Source organism: Anguilla anguilla, chromosome 6 (assembly GCF_013347855.1).
Source record: "Anguilla anguilla isolate fAngAng1 chromosome 6, fAngAng1.pri, whole genome shotgun sequence".
NCBI lineage: Eukaryota > Metazoa > Chordata > Actinopteri > Anguilliformes > Anguillidae > Anguilla > Anguilla anguilla.
In genome coordinates, this window is record NC_049206.1 from 5,649,952 (window position 1) to 5,670,069 (window position 20,118).

Sequence of the window (20,118 nt, forward strand, 5' to 3'; positions counted from 1 at the left end):
CCTTGTTACATCAGGACTGACCTGAGACAGAGGTGATTCTAGTCTCAGTATCAATCTATGGTTTGAGCCGCACTTAAGAGCAAAACTGAAACGTTTCCGTATGAAGTACTTTCGCAGAACGTCACAAAAACGTATCTGCTTGTCACAAAACAAACCTGAGCCTGCAACCTAGCTCAGCTACAGAGGTGTCCCTGGCCATGGAGTGTACAATAGTTGTGCTTTCTACTAGACTGACCATGCATAAATAATGACGATGTCCTAATTGTCTTCTGAGTCATCCTGAAATAATGACCCACAGGCCCTGTTATTGGGCAAAGCGTGTCAATTCCATTTTCTGAAATTCTCTGCCCACGAACCCCCCCCCCCTCCTCCTCCACCCCCCACCCCCCCCCCACTTCCCAAAACTCATTCCAGTCTGGAGATTGTGAAAAGAGAAAGGACACCCCCCCCCCCCCGCAGTTATAATCTGAAATGGGGGGTTGGCAGGGGGGGTCAGGGGACCACAGTTCACGCTGTCTGAGTTTGTCAGCAGAGAGAAACCAGGGCACGCTCAGATGCCGCGGGCAACATGCCCAAGGGCGGGGGGGGGGGGGGGGGGGGGCGGGGGAGCGCCTGGTGGGGGGGGGGGCTTCCTGGTTTCATCACGGGGCTTGGAGGACATGCTTTTTACGGGCCTGTTTGCTGACACTTCCTGTCCGGAGGACACGGTCTGCATGAGTTATTAATGTGCTGCACACACGCAGAACCACACGCGCACACACACACACGCGTGCGCGCACGTTAACACACAAACATGCACATATGCACATGCAGAAACGCATGCACACAAACACACGCACACACATGTAGGCACACACACGCGCACACGCAGGCACACACACACGCACACAAACACACTCACACACACACACACACGCGTGCCCTCACACACATGCGCCAACACATACACACACAAATGCACCCACACACACGTGCACACACATATACATGCATGCATATTAATCTGACCAAAACGCACGTATTCAAACTGTGGAATGCAAAAAAAACAGAGGGGGGGTAGGATGGGGGTGCTGCTGTACTTCCAACATAACTCATTCATTCCCAAACCCATTCCATGTAAGTTTGTGGGAAGAAAAAAAAATTGGAAACATCTGGAGATGGAAATATTTACACTGTCACGCTTAGCAGGGGGGCAGGGGGAAGGGGCGCAGGGGCGCAGGGGCGCAGGGGGGAGGGGTGGGTTCCGCGCTGCTAAACGTGTTTTTGGAGCTTTTTTCGGGGTCCCATTAGAGCCCCGGGCCGCAGAGACCCCGCCCTGGATGCCAGTCTTACGCGCTGAGCTCGGGCCACCAGGCGAGCCCCAGAGGCAGCAGCGCCAGGCATCCCGCTGGCACCCTGCCCCACCGCGGGCACCCTGCGCCCGGGGCACTCTCCGCTCAGAGTGGGTCCCACGACCCCTGCCTGCAGCAGGACCCAAAATCAACCCCCCATTCTGTGACTTTTCGGCTGCTCGGGGCTGTGTGATTACATTACATTACATTTACAGGCATTTAGCAGATGCTCTTATCCAGAGCGACTTACACAACTTTTTACACAGCATCTACATTGCATCCATTTATACAGCTGGATATAATACTGAAGCTATGCAGGTGAAGTACCTTGCTCAAGGGTACAACGGCAGTGTCCAACCCAGGAATCGAACCTCTGACCTTTAGGTTACATGACCAGCTCCTTGCCCATTATACTACACTGCCGCCATGAGATGGTAACCCATAGCATGCTATCACCGCATAGTTTGCCACTATTCCACATCTTTTACAGTCGCACATTGTGTTATTAAACTACAACGCGCTATACTGCCCAATATAATATTACCCCCCCAGTGTCTTACGGCTTCAGTGCGTTTTATTCACGTCAGCAGGGGAGCCGTTGGAACAATAAAGACTGTTGTATCACTGTAAACTTCTTAACACTCATAGCGTGTCCAAGCACACACGTACAGTACATACACACACACACACACACACACACACACCTGCATGTTTCCAAACATACACATACACACTCACACACACACCTGCATGTTTCCAAACATATACATAAACACTCACACACACTCACACACACACACACACACACACAGTGCCGTAGTGTCTGGCTGTGCTGAAATGCCCACAGCTGCTCTCTCTCTCCCCGTTAATGAGATCCCACAGTCTGTGGGGGTGTGGTGGGGAGGGGGGTGTGTGCAGGAAAACCTCTCCCTCTACCTGAGGAATTACAGCCTGTCAGGAAAAGGCCAAATGACACACACAAAAACACCCGCTGACCCCCCATGACCACAACCTCCACCTTTCCTGTCAGAGCTCAGACGCCCCCCAAAAACGCCACGTTCGGGGGGTGTGGAGTGGGCGGGGTGGGGGCGGCACTCGACCAGCATATAGCCTCACTCAACAGCCTGTACGGGCCAGTGACCGGGGGGGGGGGGGGGGGGGGGGGGTTATAACTTATCCTGTACAGGTTAAAACAGCAGTGCCTGGGCGCCGCCCCACACTGACCTCAGATCAGGGTCACGTGTGAACTTGCGCTGGCCTGGGTTGGGTTGACCGTCAGGCGGGCTGACCTTTGATCAGCTGTCGGGGTCAGGAGCGGCCGCACGTGCCAGGCTTGTGCTGCAGGCCCACCCCTGACCATTTGGGAGCACTGTACGAAATTGGAATTGGGCCTCTCCCCCTTTTCACTCTGTGGCTGTCTTGCTAGGGGCCCTAGCATTGGTGTGTGTGTGGCGGGGGAGGGGGGGGGGGGGTGTAATGGGTTGGTAGTACTCATTTTTGACCAGGGGATGGGGCTGATGGTGTTAGATGGCAGCTTGTGATTGTAGACCGGGGGGTGGGGGGGAATAAAGTAGTTGTCATTGACAAAAGCTTCGTTCTTATCTTTGGAAGAGAGGGGGCAGGGGGGCCGGTGATGTACTACTTATCCCTTGTCGTAGCCAATGCCTACGATGACCCTGAATGAGGGCGACTTCTCATTGGATGCCAGTATGAGTGGGACTGCATTTAGGGTGGGTATCGCAGCCGAGTTTGCTGGAACAGGCGCCGGTCCGAACGACCCTCTAATGTAAAGAAGGGCAGCTGGAGTCGGAGCTGAATGACGACGTCTCATCCGTGGAGAGGCAGCCCAGCTGACTGCAGACATGTCTGGAACGTTGAGGTAAGATTCCGCATTCCGTATTCCGTATTCCGCATTCCATTCCGTTCCATTCCCGTTGGGCTATGATGCAACAATATGAATAGATGAGTCCCCGCACAGTTTTCGGAATGTATGTCCTCTTCCAGACAAGCTCTGTAAATCACACAAACTTGCTCCAGTGATGTCATACGAAACACGCCGCTGTCCTCGCCTGATGGTTATCATTTAGTCACGAAAAAACACTTCCCATGTCCCTCCTCCACATCCCTTCCTTCGAACCGTAAGGGCACAGATAGCCATCTTTGGACAGTCCCTCTCGGTCCGGGGGGGGGGGGGGGGGGGTGTGCAAATATACTCGTTTCCAAATGGGTGCATGAGTCAGCGCCGTTCGGTTGCAGTTACTAACCGGTGTTTTCAATTTCCCGGCTCGTCGGCCCCCCCCCCCCCCAAGGAATAAAATGATAGATGGAGCATAACAGTCCCCGTTTTGATTTTAACTCTGGTTTGTTTCAAAATATTTAGGGGCAACATCATCACGGATGGGGCGGAGAAAGGCTGGCCAATTCAACATGAATTGTGGTAAATTATTTCACGCTCATAATATACTAATGAGCTCTTTCCTGGCAACAGCATCTTAGTCATTGAATAAGCCTGTAGCGTGCTGATGAGTACGTCCGTAAACAAGTTTACCGTTAACGCAGTATCTGTGCACCAAATGCACACGGTAAAATGCAATGTTAATTCAACTCTGACAGAGTACATGCAAGTCCAGTAGGGAGCATGTGTACTTCACAAGGATTGATTTAACACTGAACATTAAACATCCACACCAGTGAGTATATGCCCATAAAAGGTATTATAGCACACGATATCTCTAAGCACATAGATATTGCGTGCTATAACATTATGTTCAGAACCAGGCTGCCGCAGTGCAGAAGAAAGTGATATTTATAAATAGGCACAAATGAAAACTTGTTCTTCGTATTTACGTAATAAGGGGAATTGTGAAAGTCTCAGATTCGCTCATAAACGCTCCCCTGGTAAAAACTGTCTCTGCTGCAGCCAAGGAACAAATGAGATGATTTATTCTCAGACCTCCTCGTTTAAAAAAACCCGCTGCCTCGCTTGCCTCGTTCGTCCCCACGGCGGCATGCGTTCTGAATAGGAACCAGGGCCTCTCACACGTGCACACTGCGTATGGATGCAGAGCTGTGTGTGTCTGGGGCGAGCTGAGGATCAGAGAGATGGAATGACCCTGTGGAGCATTCCCACTGTACTACTTGCTTTCCCACTGTACTACCTGCTTTCCCGCTGCACTACCTGCTTTCCCACTGCGCTTCTCTCTGCACTTCCTGCTTTCGCACTGTGCTTTCCCCTGGACTTCCCACTGTGCTTCCCTCTGTGTTCCCACAATCCTGCTGTACTTCCCTCTGTGCTTCCCGTTTTCCCGCTGCACTTCCCACTTTCGCACTGCACTTCCTGCTTTCCTTCTGCGCTTCCTGCTTTCCCACTGCACTTCTCTCTGCACTTCCTGCTTTCGCACTGTGCTTCCCCCTGGATTTCCCGCTGTTCTTCCCTCTGTGCTTCCCACTTTCCTGCATCATTTCCCGCTGTGCTTCCCACTTTCCCGCTGCACTTCCTGCTTTCCCACTGCACTTCTCTCTGCACTTCCTGCTTTCGCACTGTGCTTCCCCCTGGACTTCCTGCTGTTCTTCCCTCTGTGCTTCCCACTTTCCTGCAGCACTTCCCGCTGTGCTTCCCTCTGTGCTTCCCACTTTCCTGCAGCACTTCCCGCTGTGCTTCCCTCTGTGACTCCCGCTTTCCTGCTGTGCTTCTCTCCCCAATTCCCGCTGCCCTTCCTGCTGTGCTTCCCACTGGTGCAGCGAAGCCTGCCTCTCCGTAAACCATCAAAAAGGTCTCTGTCTCTGTCTCTGCCTCAAACCAGATTAAAAACACATGTTTCTATTTTCAACTTGTTTTATCGCTGCAGTAAGCTTTTTTCTGCCGATACAAAAAATCATTGTCAACCTACCTTTTAATGAACACTGTGTGTGTGAATATGGGAGGAGTGGTTAGATAGCTGAATTTCCAGTTGGCACACTAGACTGTCTGATTCACATTTGAGGTGATTTCATGGGTGGTTAAGCATAGAAACCAAATTTATTGCTTAGTAAGTTCCAGAAAATCTCATACAGTTGTTTTATTTTATTTGCAGACTTTGTGTAAATTAAGCATCTGTTGTCCAAAGCTGGGAGAGAGAGCATTTTCTCTGCCCACTTTCAGCCCTGTGGTCCCCAAGACCAGTAATGGTCAGGACTGCAGAATCATGGGAAATGTAGGCAGGCATGCATGGAGCAGCAGGAGGAGACCCATTCCGGTCGGCTATCAGCGCTTTGCTGTGTTTCGGAGGGTTAGGGGTTCTGGGCGGGATTGAGAAGGGGTGTCCAATGCAGTCTTTTACAAAATAAACCTCAATTAGCCCATTAGTGAAAACAGAAAGAGGCAGAGAGTATAACCCAGCAGAGAGTATAACCCAGCTGATCGGCACAGGTGACCTAATGTGGCTGAGAACAAACACAGTGTCCCATTTTTTTCCTGTCCTCAGTTAATGACGGATCAAGAAAACCGAAGAGGAAAACAGTTCGACAATCGGCCCTTTGTTTGTCTTTACCCTGGATGGGGGGGGTGGGGGGGTGGGGGGGCCACACGCACTGACTTCACTAGGGGAGTGGAGTGGTGGGGGTGGCAGCCCAACTGAAGGGTTTCTTCCACCCCCCCCCCCCCCCCCACCCCAGCCCTCAATACGCTGTAGGGGGTACTGTGTTCCTTGGCCACATAACAGCCTTTTTTTCCTCATGTAACATTCCTCTCCCCCCCTCTCCCCTTTTCGGAAAACCACAGACCGTTTCCTTTTTTTTCCTGCTGAATATTATCCAGTTGTGATGCAACTGCGGATGGTGGGTGAGTGTGTGTGCGTGTGCGTGTTTGCGAGTGTGTGTGTGTGTGTGCGTGCGTACGTGCGTGTGCAAGGCTGAGTGTAAGTTTTGAAGGGGAGGTGCTGGCTGACGTGTACGTACCCAAGCTTGCTTATTGCGCCATGTTTACCGATACTGGGGAGCCAGATTTCCCAGTCCGCTGTTCTGAGCTCAGTGATGAAGCCCCGAGTTTTTTGGAGCCAGTCTGTGGTCGTCCCACTCAGTCCGTTTCCCAGAATCCAAAGTTCGGTTCCTCCTGTGCTCAATCACTCACTACGTCTGCCTGTGTGGCAGTGTTCGCCTGTGTTCTGATAAAGGCCGGCATTTACAGATCCAAAATATAACCATATCTGTGACTAATAAGTCTGGAGCGTTACGTGTATACACACACACACACACACACACACACATATACGCACACGCGTACGTGCACATGCACACACACACAAACACATACACAAGCACACACACTTGCACACGTACAAACACAAGCACACACACACACACACACGACTACTAAATGCACATGGATTAATGCAGATAGTAAATATTGAATGATTAAGGTGACTGCCGCCAACAAGTAAATTACTGAGTTCTTGATATGTGGCATAGAGCAGTTGCTGATTTGAGCCAGATTAGCTCAAAAGCAGAATATGAAAGTTTGCACAAGACAATAACAAACGAAATCTGTCAAAAAGTCAGTTTAGACCGAATAAGGAAAAACAACAATCACTCAATCACTGGCAAGAAAATGGAAATCAAATTAGCCTCTGAGAGAGCATCACCCCAAAAGATGACAATTATCATGTAAAAAAAAAAAAAAAACTATATTGTAAAGGGTTCTACGTGGAAGCTAGACATCAAACAAGATCTCAATAGAATAGTATGTAAAACTGGCCATTTTAAAGAAAAACAAATAACATTCTACTGTAATGTTAGTCCTAATAAAAATGTCTGTTTGACAACGTGTAAAACATCGAGATCCATGGGCACTGCATGACATTACAGGCAATTCGCTGACGCTCTTATCCAGAGCGACATACACAACCTTTTTTTTTTTTTTTTTACATTGTATCATGAAGCAATGCAGGTTAAGTACTTTGTTCAAGGGTACAGCGGCAGTGTCCTACCCAGGAATCGAACCTGTGACCTTTCGGTTACAAGCCCAGTTCCTTACCCACTGTGCTACACTGCAGAATGCCTGGGGGAGATCTGTCAGCAGGACCACTGCTTGCCTGATTTTAAGAGCTGAAAATGTGCATGGCTTACATAAACCATGGTTGTTACAAGCTAAGCTATTTTGAAATGGAAAGAACGTGTTTTTTTTTTGTTTTTTTTTTGTTGTTTTAAAAAAAATTATTACTCATATTTTGACTCAAGAGTTTTCTGCTATTTACAATCAGAAGGCTTTACATTGACGTAACAATTTCCATTGTACCTCCTTTGTCAGATGGGGAAAAAAAAGGTTTCCCACAATTAAATTCTGACGGTTCTGAAATAATTTAATAATTTTTCAAGACAATTATTCCCATAGATCCTCCACGCTCACCATTTTGTATGTGAAAAATGTTTTTTTTCCACAGGTCCCCAAAATACCAATGGGGGAATAATTTATCTGAGAGTCTAAACTGACACATATTACAACACCCCTTCCCCTACCCCAAGTACGTCAGTTTAACAGGATTCCCTTGTTTTCCCACAGAAAAAAATTACTGAATTACTGTAAAGAGGCCTTCTCCCAGAAGCCCTGAAAAGGGGACGTGTCACTTTTTCTTTATGTGCCAAAACGCATTACAAACAGAGACTGAAAGAAACTTAAATCAAATGAACAAAATCTGATTTATTTCCATTTTGGGTGTTTATGTTGTCGATGGGGTAGATGTGAAACAGCCTTCCACATTTTTTGGTCAGCAATCAAGTTGTTTTTTGTTTTTTTGAGGGTGTGTCTCTTTATTAGCTGCTAGCATGCCCCTTACATGCCCAGGTTCTTCTTTTGGGAGTTTAACTCTGCCAGGGAATGCAGTGGAGGATCTGCAATTTGGGAAAAGAAGGGGTGACAACATGGAGTCATTATCACTTGAGATCTATGTGAGGGGCTTTGTGACTGACGGCTGTGTTGAGTGCGAGACTCTGGAGGAGGAACTGCGTTGGGTATGTTGCTGTGGGTTGGCTGTGTTGGATATGTGACTGTGGGTTGGCTGTGTTGGATATGTGACTGTGGGTTGGTTGTGTTGGGTATGTGACTGGGTTGGCTGTGTTGGGTATGTGACTGTGGGTTGGCTGTGTTGGGTATGTGACTGTTGGTTGGCTGTGTTGGATATGTGACTGTTGGTTGCTGCGTTGGGTATGTGACTGGGTTGGCTGTGTTGGATATGTGACTGTGGGTTCGCTAGGTTGGGTATGTGATTGTGGATTGGTTGTGTTGGGTATGTGACTGGGTTGGCTGTGTTGGGTATGTGACTGTGGGTTGGCTGTGTTGGGTATGTGACTGTTGGTTGGCTGTGTTGGATATGTGACTGTTGGTTGCTGCGTTGGGTATGTGACTGGGTTGGCTGTGTTGGATATGTGACTGTTGGTTGGCTGTGTTGGGTGTTACTGTGGGTTGGCTGTGTTGGGTATGTGACTGCATTGGCTGCATTGGGTATGTGACTGTGGGCTGGCTGTGTTGGGTATGTGACTGTGGGCTAGCTGTGTTGGGTATGTGACTCTGGGTTGGCTGTGCCAGGTATGTGATCGCGCGTTGGCTGTGTTGGGTGTGCAACTGAGGGATGACTATATGTTCAGTGGTATACATGACAACTTACTGTTCAGGAGTGAGTGGGAAACACAAGACCAAGGCACATGTGACCCACTACAAAATGGCTGATGCCAAAAGTAGTGCACTATACAGGGAGAAGGGGGTGATTTGGGACTCAGCCCGAGATGTTCTCCAGTGGAGACGCCAAGACGTTCTCCAGTGAAACCCCTCCCCCCCACTCCCAAGCACCCAGCAAGGCTCCTCCCATTTAGAGCCGTCAGCCGATTGGTGGAGCACAAGGAGGGCTGGTATCCGGCTGGAAGCGATTAGTCCACTGTGCCGGCGCCAGTTGCCTTACACATCTGCTCCCGAGTAACAGTTTGTTTCAAATGCCAATCACAGCCGAAAGCAAATGGCAGGGTGCCATTCCTCGCCCACCTCCTGCCTCTCCGCTGCTGCGTGTTGTAGTGTGTGTGTGTGTGTAAGTGTAAGTGTGTGTGTGTGTGTGTGTGTGCGTGTGTTTGTAAGCACAGCCCTCCAACACTACAGCAGAGCTCTACCAGTTTGAAAATCCCAGTGCAAGATTATTATAACCTGAGAGATTAGCTCAAGTTCAAAATGTAGAAAGTAAAGGGGGGGGGGGGGGCCCGGTGCATGGCCAATCCACCCTATCCACCCCAACTCCCAAACACCCCCTAAACCCCCCCCCCCCCCCCCCCCCCCCCCAAACACACACACACACACACAGCTGAAAATTTCTGCCAAATTCCTTTAACTTGTCCACCTGTCTATACTCAAGCAATCATGTGATTGAGTGGGACACTTATCTTATGAGAGCCTGAGAACAAAAAATTGTGCATTAAAACGTACGCCATTTCTATTCCTGTAGGCCGAAACAAGAAAGATATATGATTGTGCATGTGCGATGTGATGTCACAAGAGGTTTGGAACTTTACCTTTAGGTCTTGTGCAGCATGGGTTGAGAAACGATCCATAAACCAGACTGGCTTACCAAGAAAAGGTTTCTTTAGTTAACAAACTTAAGTTTAACAAACAAACTTAAACATAAACAAAAGAAAAATTAAACAAGGCCTTGTTTCCCTCCGTTCTCTATTTATCATTCTCTGTTTCCAAGAATTGTTTCAGAGAGCTCCTGCAAAAATAGTTTCCTTCCTCTATCAACTCAGCATCAGCCCAATTCATTTCACCTGGGCAGCAAGGTTTCCCTGATGGTCATGGGCTTTGTAGTTCAAAACTGGGCCACCATAATGGTATGTAGTCCCTGAAGAGCCCATCAATGGGTCTGCCTCTGATCACATCACATTATGTGTGCGTGTGCATGTGCATATGTGTATGGGCAGGGTATGAACGTGTGTAAAATATAAAATCCATAATACTTCAAATTTCTCATTACTTGGAAAAAATACATTAGAACATGGGTCTATGTATGGTTCCATTTGTATGTGTATATCATATATACATATATTTTTTCACGTACACTATACGATCAAATATCTGGACACCCCTTGGTCTGGGGCTGTTTTTCATGGTTTTGTCTTGGACCCTTATTTCCAGTGAAGTCAAATGTTAGTGCTACAGCCTAAAATCACATTCTAGATGATTCACTGCTTCCCCAACATTTTCGGGAAGGCCTTTTCCTGTTTTGGCATGGCAGTGCTCCTGGGTACACAGTAATGTATGTCTTTAGTCATTTAGAAAATTATCTCTGAAAAATGTTTCTTTAACAGAGATATTACATCCCACTAGAGCACATCATCATATGAATATGAATAATGTATATTCTAACCAGGAAATGTGCTGTATGCATTAAATTGATTTGCACGTACTCAGCTCTTCTCTCATTGTGATTGGGTGTTGTTAAAAAACCCAGGAATTCACCTCAGCTAGAAATCAGCAGGAGAAACAGCATGCTCTTCACGTTACAAAACACATCAAAGACCATGCCTTCTCAGAAATCGGGAGATCCAGAAGTCCGTCTCCCAGCCTCCGCCCCCGTCCCCACCTCCCAAACCCCAAACCCATCCCCCCCCCCTCCCATTTGTGAACTGTCACCCCATTCAGTCATTCTTGTATTATTCCTTTCCTTTTTTGCTGGATTTATGACGGAAACAGTCGTCTTTTCGAAAATGATTTTGCCCAGAGGAACGCATCAAAGCCCAGGGAAATAGAATTGGTCCAAAAGTGGGCCCGTGGGGGACGAAGCAGAAACACAATCGCAGAAACAAAATAAATCAAGGAGTTTCATAAATTGGGAGTCAAACCCAATTCCCAAAAGCGGAGGGTGGGGGGTGGGGGGTGGGGGGGGGGGGGGGGGCAGGGAAGGGAGTGGACGAAATGTGAGGAAAAGAGAAAGGGCTGGGAACGGCGAGTCAAATTTGGCGCGAGGACATGGCGCAGTTGAACATGAGCCACTGTCGTCCAGGAGAAGTTCCTTAATCAAAACCACACCAAAGGGGCGTTGAGGTCAGCCGTCCTGCGGCAACCTCTGACTGGCACGCCAAAGAAAGCCAGAGAAAGTCAAGGTCACACGAAGTAATTCATCCAAGTCTGAGGCATGAATGAGGAGGCGGTAGGTAGTGAGGTTTCCCAGTGCTGTTTGAAAACCGCTTTCTCATTTTTCAGAGGTGAAACTATATCTGTGTGGTAGCTGGGTTAAGGGCAACCAAGTGTGTTTATTGTTGAACAATCTCTGTTTTTTTATGTAAAGCACATATTTCGTGGCTCTGTGTGGGTGTCACATTCCTCTGGTTTTCGGCGGGGGGTGGGGGGGGGGGCGGTGGAGGAAACACAAAGCTGCCCCCACGTAAAACAAAAAGTGTCCTCCCCCTGCTAAAGCTGCCCCCCCAACAAGTCAATGTGCCCTATGAATGACCCCTAACATCACGTTTTTTAATGACACAAAGGCAGGCAGGCTGGAGCACTTTGTTGTCAGAGCTGCCATTTTTTAAATGTCCATGTTCCACAGCTCGATGGAATGCTGCATTGTGTATCATGTACCCCATAATCAGGAACAGATTGTGTGTGTGTGCGTGTGTGTGTTTTTCGAACACCTTCAGGGCCTACTGGCTAAGAGCCTGAGATTGTGAGTATGTGTTTGTGTGCACATGTGTGTTTGTGTGTGTATGTATGTGTGTGCGTGTGTGTACAGTATACACACAAAAACACACAGAGAGTGAGAGGTGTTGCGTTTAATACCCATTCTTATCAAAATCCATACATACTGCAGGAAATTAATAGCATGTTGTCTAAAAATCTCTACAATACTATACAATAAATGCGTAAAATTACAAAGACTATTTCAAAGTATAAATGAAATTATAATTAAAAAAATGATCCATTGCATTAAAATTGGACAGTGGGATTCGCCCTGCATCAGTGGAAACATTTCAACAGTTAAAAATGTTTCCACTGACACACAAGGCAGAATCCTCTGTCCCGTTGACTGACAGGGGTCAATGTGTAGTAATGCTTCTTTAACCTTCAGGTTTAAAACCCTTGACCACAGAACTTCATCACAATTGGACCACCTAATCCATTTTTAACTGATCCCAATAGCTGTTCCAGTTGTAATGTAGTTCTGTGGTCTAGGGATTTAAAACGTGAGGTTTAAACTCTAGCTAAGCACACTGCAGTTGACTCCAGTGGAACATCCTTTATAAGGATTACTTTTAGTAAAAACACCAGATATTTGGTGAAGGTACTGGACTTTAAATTGCATTTCACACACACACACACACACACACGCACACACACACAAGCACACGTATGCACAGACACACACACTCTCTCGCACACACACGCACACACACACTCTCTTACACACACACACACACACTCATAGGCCAGTATCTGTATCACCCAAAGGGCACTCTGCTTCCTGTTGGCTGGCTGACACAGGAATTATCTGCTCTCCTCGTGGAGGTGCTGCTATTTAGGGAACACAGAGCCACTGTTAGTGGGCGGGGCGGGGTGCGGGGCGGGGGTGACCCCCATAGATCTGGACCGTCTCTTCCCCTGTGACCAGCTGAGGGGGAGGGCAGAGGGTGGGTTGTGGCTGAGTGATGACTCAGCGAGATTCTGTCCTCCTGTTATATTTTTCATATTTTCCCTGATAGACGTAGAATGCACATGTTGTATTTCTTTTTCGGATGTGTGCACTTCCCAGATATTTTGTTTGTTTTGATGACATAAACAATGCACCACTTTGTGTTCCGGGTGAATATTGCCCTGTGTATTACAAATTTAATCAAAAGAGTCAACCGCAATTTTTTCAGTTTGAAAGAAATCTTTCTTTTTCGCCAAAGGTACAATATCAAAAAATACCATGAACATTAACAAATGTATCCATACACACCATACACACTTGTCACATTTGTCACAGTATATGAGTGTCTGTGTGTGAGTTGCAATGTACCTTTTGCATTTGGAGCAAGTTGTGCCGGTTTTGCATTCTTTCCTGGACGGGCAGGTGTGGCAGCCCTTCCGCATTGGTTTCAGACCTCAGGTGGAGTATGACAAGATTCCTGAAAAAGGTACAGATTCCTCCACTTGAATGACCTTCATGATTAATGCAGAGGCTGGGGTTTTGGGAAGGTGCAGTCTTTTTTTTTTGGTTGGGGGGGGGGCTATATTTTGTGGAGCTGGGAGAGGACACACTTTCCCAAATGCTCAAGGAATATCCTCCTCCTGTGAAGTTTCCCACTGTTCCCATCCTGGGCCCACCTCATACCGAATGCGCAAATGCATTCTGCGCAGACACATCAATGAAACTGCAAGAGATGACCAAAGGCCTGAGGGTTATTACCCCCTAATTATAGCTGTATATTCCTGTAGGTTTATCAACCCCACCCCCTTCCTTTTATGTTGCTTTTTTGTTTTGCACGCCACCCATGTCTTGATGCCGCACTCCCCTGCTGGGCATGAACTGAAAGGACAGCCGAAAAACCGCCCTCCTCATGTATCAAGCAGGCGGTGCATAAAGCAATTCTGGAAGGTACCAGTCAAAATTTTCGAATTCATATTTTTAAAATTATAATTATTATCCTTTCGTACGTGAGAAGCCGTTGTATACCGTTTCGTGCTCGGCCTGGGTTCCTCTGAATGTCTGTATGTTTGTTTTGCTAAGCTACTGCGTGCAAATAAGTTGTGTGACAAAGAGGAGTCACCTTTTGTTAACTGTATGTTGACCTTGGTATTAGTCATCACTAAACTGCTGAAACCCAACTGCTTTATTCTGTTCCACCATTCAAAAACAAATTAGGTATAAACAATTCCCACCCAAATGTTATGCATTCATTTAATTATTTCTTATTGGTGGTTACAGGTTTTTGCATTTGATGTGTTTAAATTTTGGGTTGCAGACTGAGCATGAAATATGGACTGCTGGATTTAGAAAATTAAACATATTTTACTTAATCCTCACTTCCCCGACACCATATAACAATGAAAGATTGGGGTCCTTAGGGTCTTTTCTTCATTGTGGTGAGAATTTTTCAGTCATTAACTGTTGAGGTCTACCTTGGCCTACCAGGCCTTCTGCAATTTCTGAGCTCACCAGTGCTGTCATTCCTCCTAATGAGGCCTAATGTTTGGCCGATGTCTTTGTTTTTTCGGACTTCTCATAATCAGTCTCATAATAGCTTTCTTGACATTCACTGGCACAACCCTAGTCCAACTGGGGCACTTTGTCCAAGGCCCGGGCCTAAGGGGGGGCCCAGGATATGGGGTGTAACTATTTTTAATTTGTTGCAAAATATATTGTTTCCTGGGCCTTAGAATTCCACCCTGCATCTGTTTCTTCTGGCTTGTTAAATAAATGTAGTCTGCATGCATTTATAATTTGTACTTCGGTTCTTCACTAGCATAGTTGCACTGGAGCTTTTGGGATGTTGCAGCTATACTCACTGGTCTGTAAATGTTGGCCCGGTCTATTGCTCGTATTAATCAGGTGAATGCACATGCAGGTTTAACCAAATAATGAGTTACATCAATGGACACACCCAGACCGTTTGCGGAAAGTTTCAGCTCCACCTTTTCCAGGAACAGTGAACCTGAAAGTATTAGCTCCACACAACAGCACTGACCTTGGAGCAGCTGCGATGTCTAAGGTAATGTCTCCACAAAATAAACTAAAGTAAGCTGATTATTCATAAACAGGTGTATTTTACTAAGATATTGTTAATAATGATACATTGTATTGATGCTAATTAGAAGTTTATTCATGGTTTTTTATTGTGCATATTGAATCGGGAATAACTCAAATGAAACAATGAAACAAATGAAATAATTGCAAGCTCTGCATTTCACAATAATTACAGCTGGATTTCTTTGATTTCATTTTTAAGTTCATCACTCGCTTGCTATTTAAATATATGGTCTTAAAATATATGGTCTATATATTAAAGTTGTGACTGAAACACTGCTGGCAAAATACATTTAGATATACGAAATATGCGGTGTTAATTGTTTTGTAATTGCACAATTCATTGTTTATAAGTTTATACATTGCTCAGAGAAATTTTCAATACTTAATTATTACTCTGTTGTCATTTTTGTACATTTTGTGTCTTTATAGTTGGAAAAGATATTCTCCCTACTTCAGAGGTTCCGATTGGAATCTTACTACAATGCATATCTTGAAATTGGGGTAAAAGATGAGAGAGACTTCATTGATAGTATTGATGATGACATCTTAGCAACTTTAGGTGAGTAGCCCTGTCATGGTTCTGTGTTTTCCTGTCTGTGTTTCCCTTGTTGGGCTGCCAGATGGCGGCACTTCTGTTTTGTGTCCTGCTCCCCCCTGTTAATTGTATGATTGTTTTCAATTGTCTAATTATGGTTTGCTGGTTGTCTCGTTTCCCCATTCCCTCTCTGTGGCCTGATTGTTCATGGTGCCCTCCTGTGTCTCGTCAGTGTCTGCCTATATTCGTTTCCCTTCTCCTGGACTTAGGTGCTGGATCCTTGTTAGTTTGTCGGTTTTGATTGTGTCTGGTTGTGTTTGGTCGCGCATGTTCCTGCCCTGTGTATTCCTGCCCATGTTCTGGTTCCCTTGTGTTTAGGTTTTTCTGGATTTTCCTTGTTCCTGGGTTTTTTTTTTTTTTTGAAGTTTGTCTTTGTGTTTGTGAGGAGTTGCCCTGCCAGGCTTTTTGTTCCCTTTGTTCCCCTTTGTTGAGTAAAGTCTTTTGTTCTCCTCCCATTTTGGAGTTTTGAGGTTTTTTTTCCCTCTGCTTTTGGGTCTGTACCTCCCACAAGCCCTTTATTTCTTGCACTGAAAGAGACAGACCCACACACTAAAATGTTAATAAACTACAGTACAATATTAAACAAAATTTTTCTTTGTTTCATGAAACAGACCTTTTAAAGATTATTTTTATAATTTGTATTTTATAATGTAATTCTAAAATGCTCATTTCAAAAATGGTTTTGTGTACTGTGCTATTCTTTGTCTGGCCAGTTTGGTTTCAGCAGAGCCTGTGTAGTCATTTTGAATACCTTTGTTTTGTGAATGTCATCATATCATCATATGTGACTCTTTGTTGTTGCCATGCAAATTCTTTGCATGCAGCACAGCCAGTTTCTTCACAAACAAAGATAAACCAGGACTGTGGTCTCTAGTATTCTCAGAGTTTTTCTGGAAAACGTATCACATATTAATAAAACCTTGTTTGTATGAGTGTATTTTATTGTAATAAATAAAATAGAATCTTTTTATTTGTACATTTATGATATATTTGCATTCTTGCATCCTCACTGGAATATCTGCATGAATACAAGATAGGCTCTAGTGTTTATTTCAGAGAAATTATCAAGTGTTTTTTTCCGTGTTGTTTTCTTGATCTAAGTGTCCCCTCCCCCCTCCCAGGTTTATCTCAATTAGAGAAGAAAAGATTTGCAAACATGCAGACACACATTCAAAAGCTTGGAAGCACGATAGAAAAGTCGACGGAGGCATTCAAGGTGACATACAGCTTCCCCAAATGCTCTGAGCCTAAAGAGATCAGTGGTAAGAGAACTTCCTGAGTATTATACATTGAAATTACCGATTCTGGCATGGATTTTCTCCTAAATGCAATACAATCAGTAATCGAGGCGAAATTAAAGCAATTGTCAAAAATAAAATAGACTACCGAAATCAAATTGACAATCCCTCATACTCCAGCACGTCACCAATTGAGTTATAGTTAAGAGCTGTTTTTATATATCTCGATGGCAACACCACATATTCCTAACACCTACACCCCTGACTGCAGTGTCCTACCTGGGAACCTGTGACCTTCTGGTTACAAGACCAGTACCATATCAATTATACTACACTACAACCTATATTCCTTCTGATTAATTTGGTGAATGAAATGATGATGGCATGCCACTGTTCTTCAGTTGGCATTGCTTAGTTTGTGCTGATAGGAGGCTTTTTTTACAGCTTTACTACAACAAATGACACAACGAATGAAAGGAAATTAAATGAATGAAAGGAAAGAGCCCAATTTTCTGAGTGTGCCAAAAAAAAGTTTCAGACGCTGAGAGTGAACAGTCAAGGGGAACCCAGTCATAAGGATCCCAAATATTTTGGCTATTGAATGTACCTCAGTCTTCTTTTTTTTTTATTTTACCAGTTATATTTGAATTATTCTTTTATTTATCAACACACAGACATAGATCCATCTCAGAACACGCTGGATGATCTGATGCTCCGGATTGGTTTTCAGGAACAAATAGGCAATGACAAAGCCATGTGTATTTACACAGTAGACGGAATGCCTTTAACAGACGATCCTTTCTTCAACACATGTGAGTACGTGAGTACCTGATTGAAAGTCATTTCTGCAGCAATAATTTTTATGACTAAAATCTCAAAAAGAAAAATTAAGAAACTATCCAAATTAACTGCATAAACAACAAAAACAACAATAACGGTAATAATAATAATAATAATAAGGCAATCCTATACAGTTTGTCTTCCACCAGTCAAAATGGTTTATAATCTGACAAAGATATAGTGTCATTGATGAGTGAACAACAAATCCGCCTTTCTTTGTTATGCTATAAAATAAACCACACCCAATTAGAGTTTCATCCAAAACCTCAATCCTTACTGTCAGGTATGAGGCATAAATAAAACGTATTGAAATACAAATGCAAATAAATTTACTGAATCAAATATAGCATCACAGGGTATCCTAAGCAGCAGATGAGATCATGTGCTACTCACTGGCTGACAAATATTCGTTCCCTCTTTTTCCAGGGAGTTTAAAGGACAGGCACATTGAAAATGGAAGTGAGCTGTACGTCATATTTACACCCAAGCAGAACCTTCGAGCCGCACCAGCAGTCATTTCACAGGAGACCAGTGAGATTCCCGGGGATGACATTGTCCGGTGCCACATCATGCTCAAGGTGTGTATCTACATCCAGTCAAATGCATTTGAATTTGTTGCATGTATTCGTTCATTTGTCCACAGGTGGGCAATTCCATTCTCTGTCCCAGTGCAAATTGTGTTTGCAGGTTTCTTTTCCAACAATAACCCTGGCTCAATTAACCATTTGGCTGTTTACACCAATTCCAGTACACTCACAGATTAGGCCACAATGAAATATTTCATGCAGTGGCACAATAACAATCTTCAACTGTAATTTTTTCCTTATCCTTATCAAAAGTTTTCCTGAAAGTTTTAACCACCACCAACTAACCACTATATCACACTACAGGGAGACTATGAAATTCAGTTGGACTTGGAAAAAGACACACTGAGGGACCTGAGAAGGAAGCTGTCCAAAGAAAGCGGAATACCTGTACATGTCCTGCATGCTAGGTTGCTGCAATTTATTTTACCATTTCGGTCATGTGTTTTATTATTGTTTTGCCGTTCTGCATTAATAAACTGGTGTCTTATTTAATTTTACCCCATAAACAAGCCTCCAGATATCATGTAATCATGTAAACTAAAAATGCATGTTTGAATTCTAAGTGTAACATGTCATTATTTTCCTGCAGAGATGTAGGAGGAGGACCTGGACAATCCTTGAAAGATCTTGAGATCAGCAGCCAGTCTGTGGTTCATTTCTCACTGTCTTCATTTGAAAACACATACATGAAATACACAGAATTCTTCATGTCTGACATTTCCCCTTCAGTTCAACAAACACAGAAGGGAATGAGTGTTTTCTTCTCGACATTCTATATCATTGTAAGCTATGATGACCCTTTTTCTCATGCTCCTTAGGTAATTTGCAAAATTAGAGTATGCAACCTGTAAGCCATTTGTCATTTGTTAAATGTTTATATTTAACAAAACAGTTACCGTGTTGTATCAGTTTTGAGGACAACTCCATTTTAATTCCATCAATTCAGGAAATGAGCTTTGAATATTTTTCTGTGACAATAATTCACTCAATGAACTTGAAAATCTTAATTCTGCCAGATATTCTAGAAGATTCTGAGGTATTATTTATTATTATTATTTTTTATTATTATTATTATTATTATTATTATTATTATTATTATTAATGCACTTGTTTTCATGAATGTGTTGTTCTACAGTACAGATCTGAATCAGGAACCAGATTTCAGAAAGTAATAGCATACATTCGGAAGCTCACTGGATGCAATGCACTGGCCCAGGCTTTATATCAACTTGTGTGCAGAGGTGAATTTGGGACCAGGAACCAGAAGGTGATACATACGTTTCACAGTCACGCGAACACGCATTCAGTGTATGAAATATTTTATTTATGTTATATTTTTGAATCCATATCCAAAGTGTGCCAACTATCATGCTGTTTAGCAGCCAGCGCAAAAGTAAATTTCTAGTAAGTAACTACTAGTCAGGCATATAAAATATTGCGATAGGAATTTATGAGGACTTCACAAAATGTGAGGCTCAATATCTGTCTTTCATGAATTAATTGTGCATTTACGTGCTAACAATACGTCTTTTTTCAATTATTTTAGATTGCAGTTGTTGAAGGACTGTATTTACTCTTCAGAGAACTGCTGCCCAGTCAGGCCAAAAGAAGTCTTCAGATCATTGAAGACTCAGAGGTGTTTGAGCACTCAAATGTTTGCTGGGCCTACCTGATGTCTCAGTTTAAGGTATTTATAATCTCCACAAAAATGTCATCGACATAACAAAAGGTCAGATTACTCAAGGTAAACATATACATATATTGTAAAATTAGGTTAAGCACTCGAAAACA

General features: G+C 44.4%; 1 protein-coding gene and 1 long non-coding RNA gene across 2 annotated transcripts; both read left to right on the forward strand.

Moving 5' to 3' along the window:
* Positions 1-14,975: 14,975 nt before the first annotated feature.
* LOC118229564 lies at positions 14,976-19,145 on the forward strand. Its single transcript, XM_035421622.1, has 7 exons — positions 14,976-15,029; positions 15,497-15,626; positions 16,784-16,924; positions 17,575-17,712; positions 18,167-18,318; positions 18,631-18,734; positions 18,917-19,145. Exons 1-7 carry the CDS (start codon positions 15,021-15,023, stop codon positions 19,143-19,145), a joined length of 903 nt encoding a protein of 300 aa, XP_035277513.1. The 5' UTR covers positions 14,976-15,020.
* Positions 19,146-19,468: 323 nt separating this feature from the next.
* LOC118230827 lies at positions 19,469-19,934 on the forward strand. The gene is made up of 2 exons (XR_004765931.1): positions 19,469-19,594; positions 19,874-19,934. It is a non-coding gene; the product is annotated as an uncharacterized LOC118230827 (long non-coding RNA).
* The last annotated feature ends 184 nt before the right edge of the window (positions 19,935-20,118 follow it).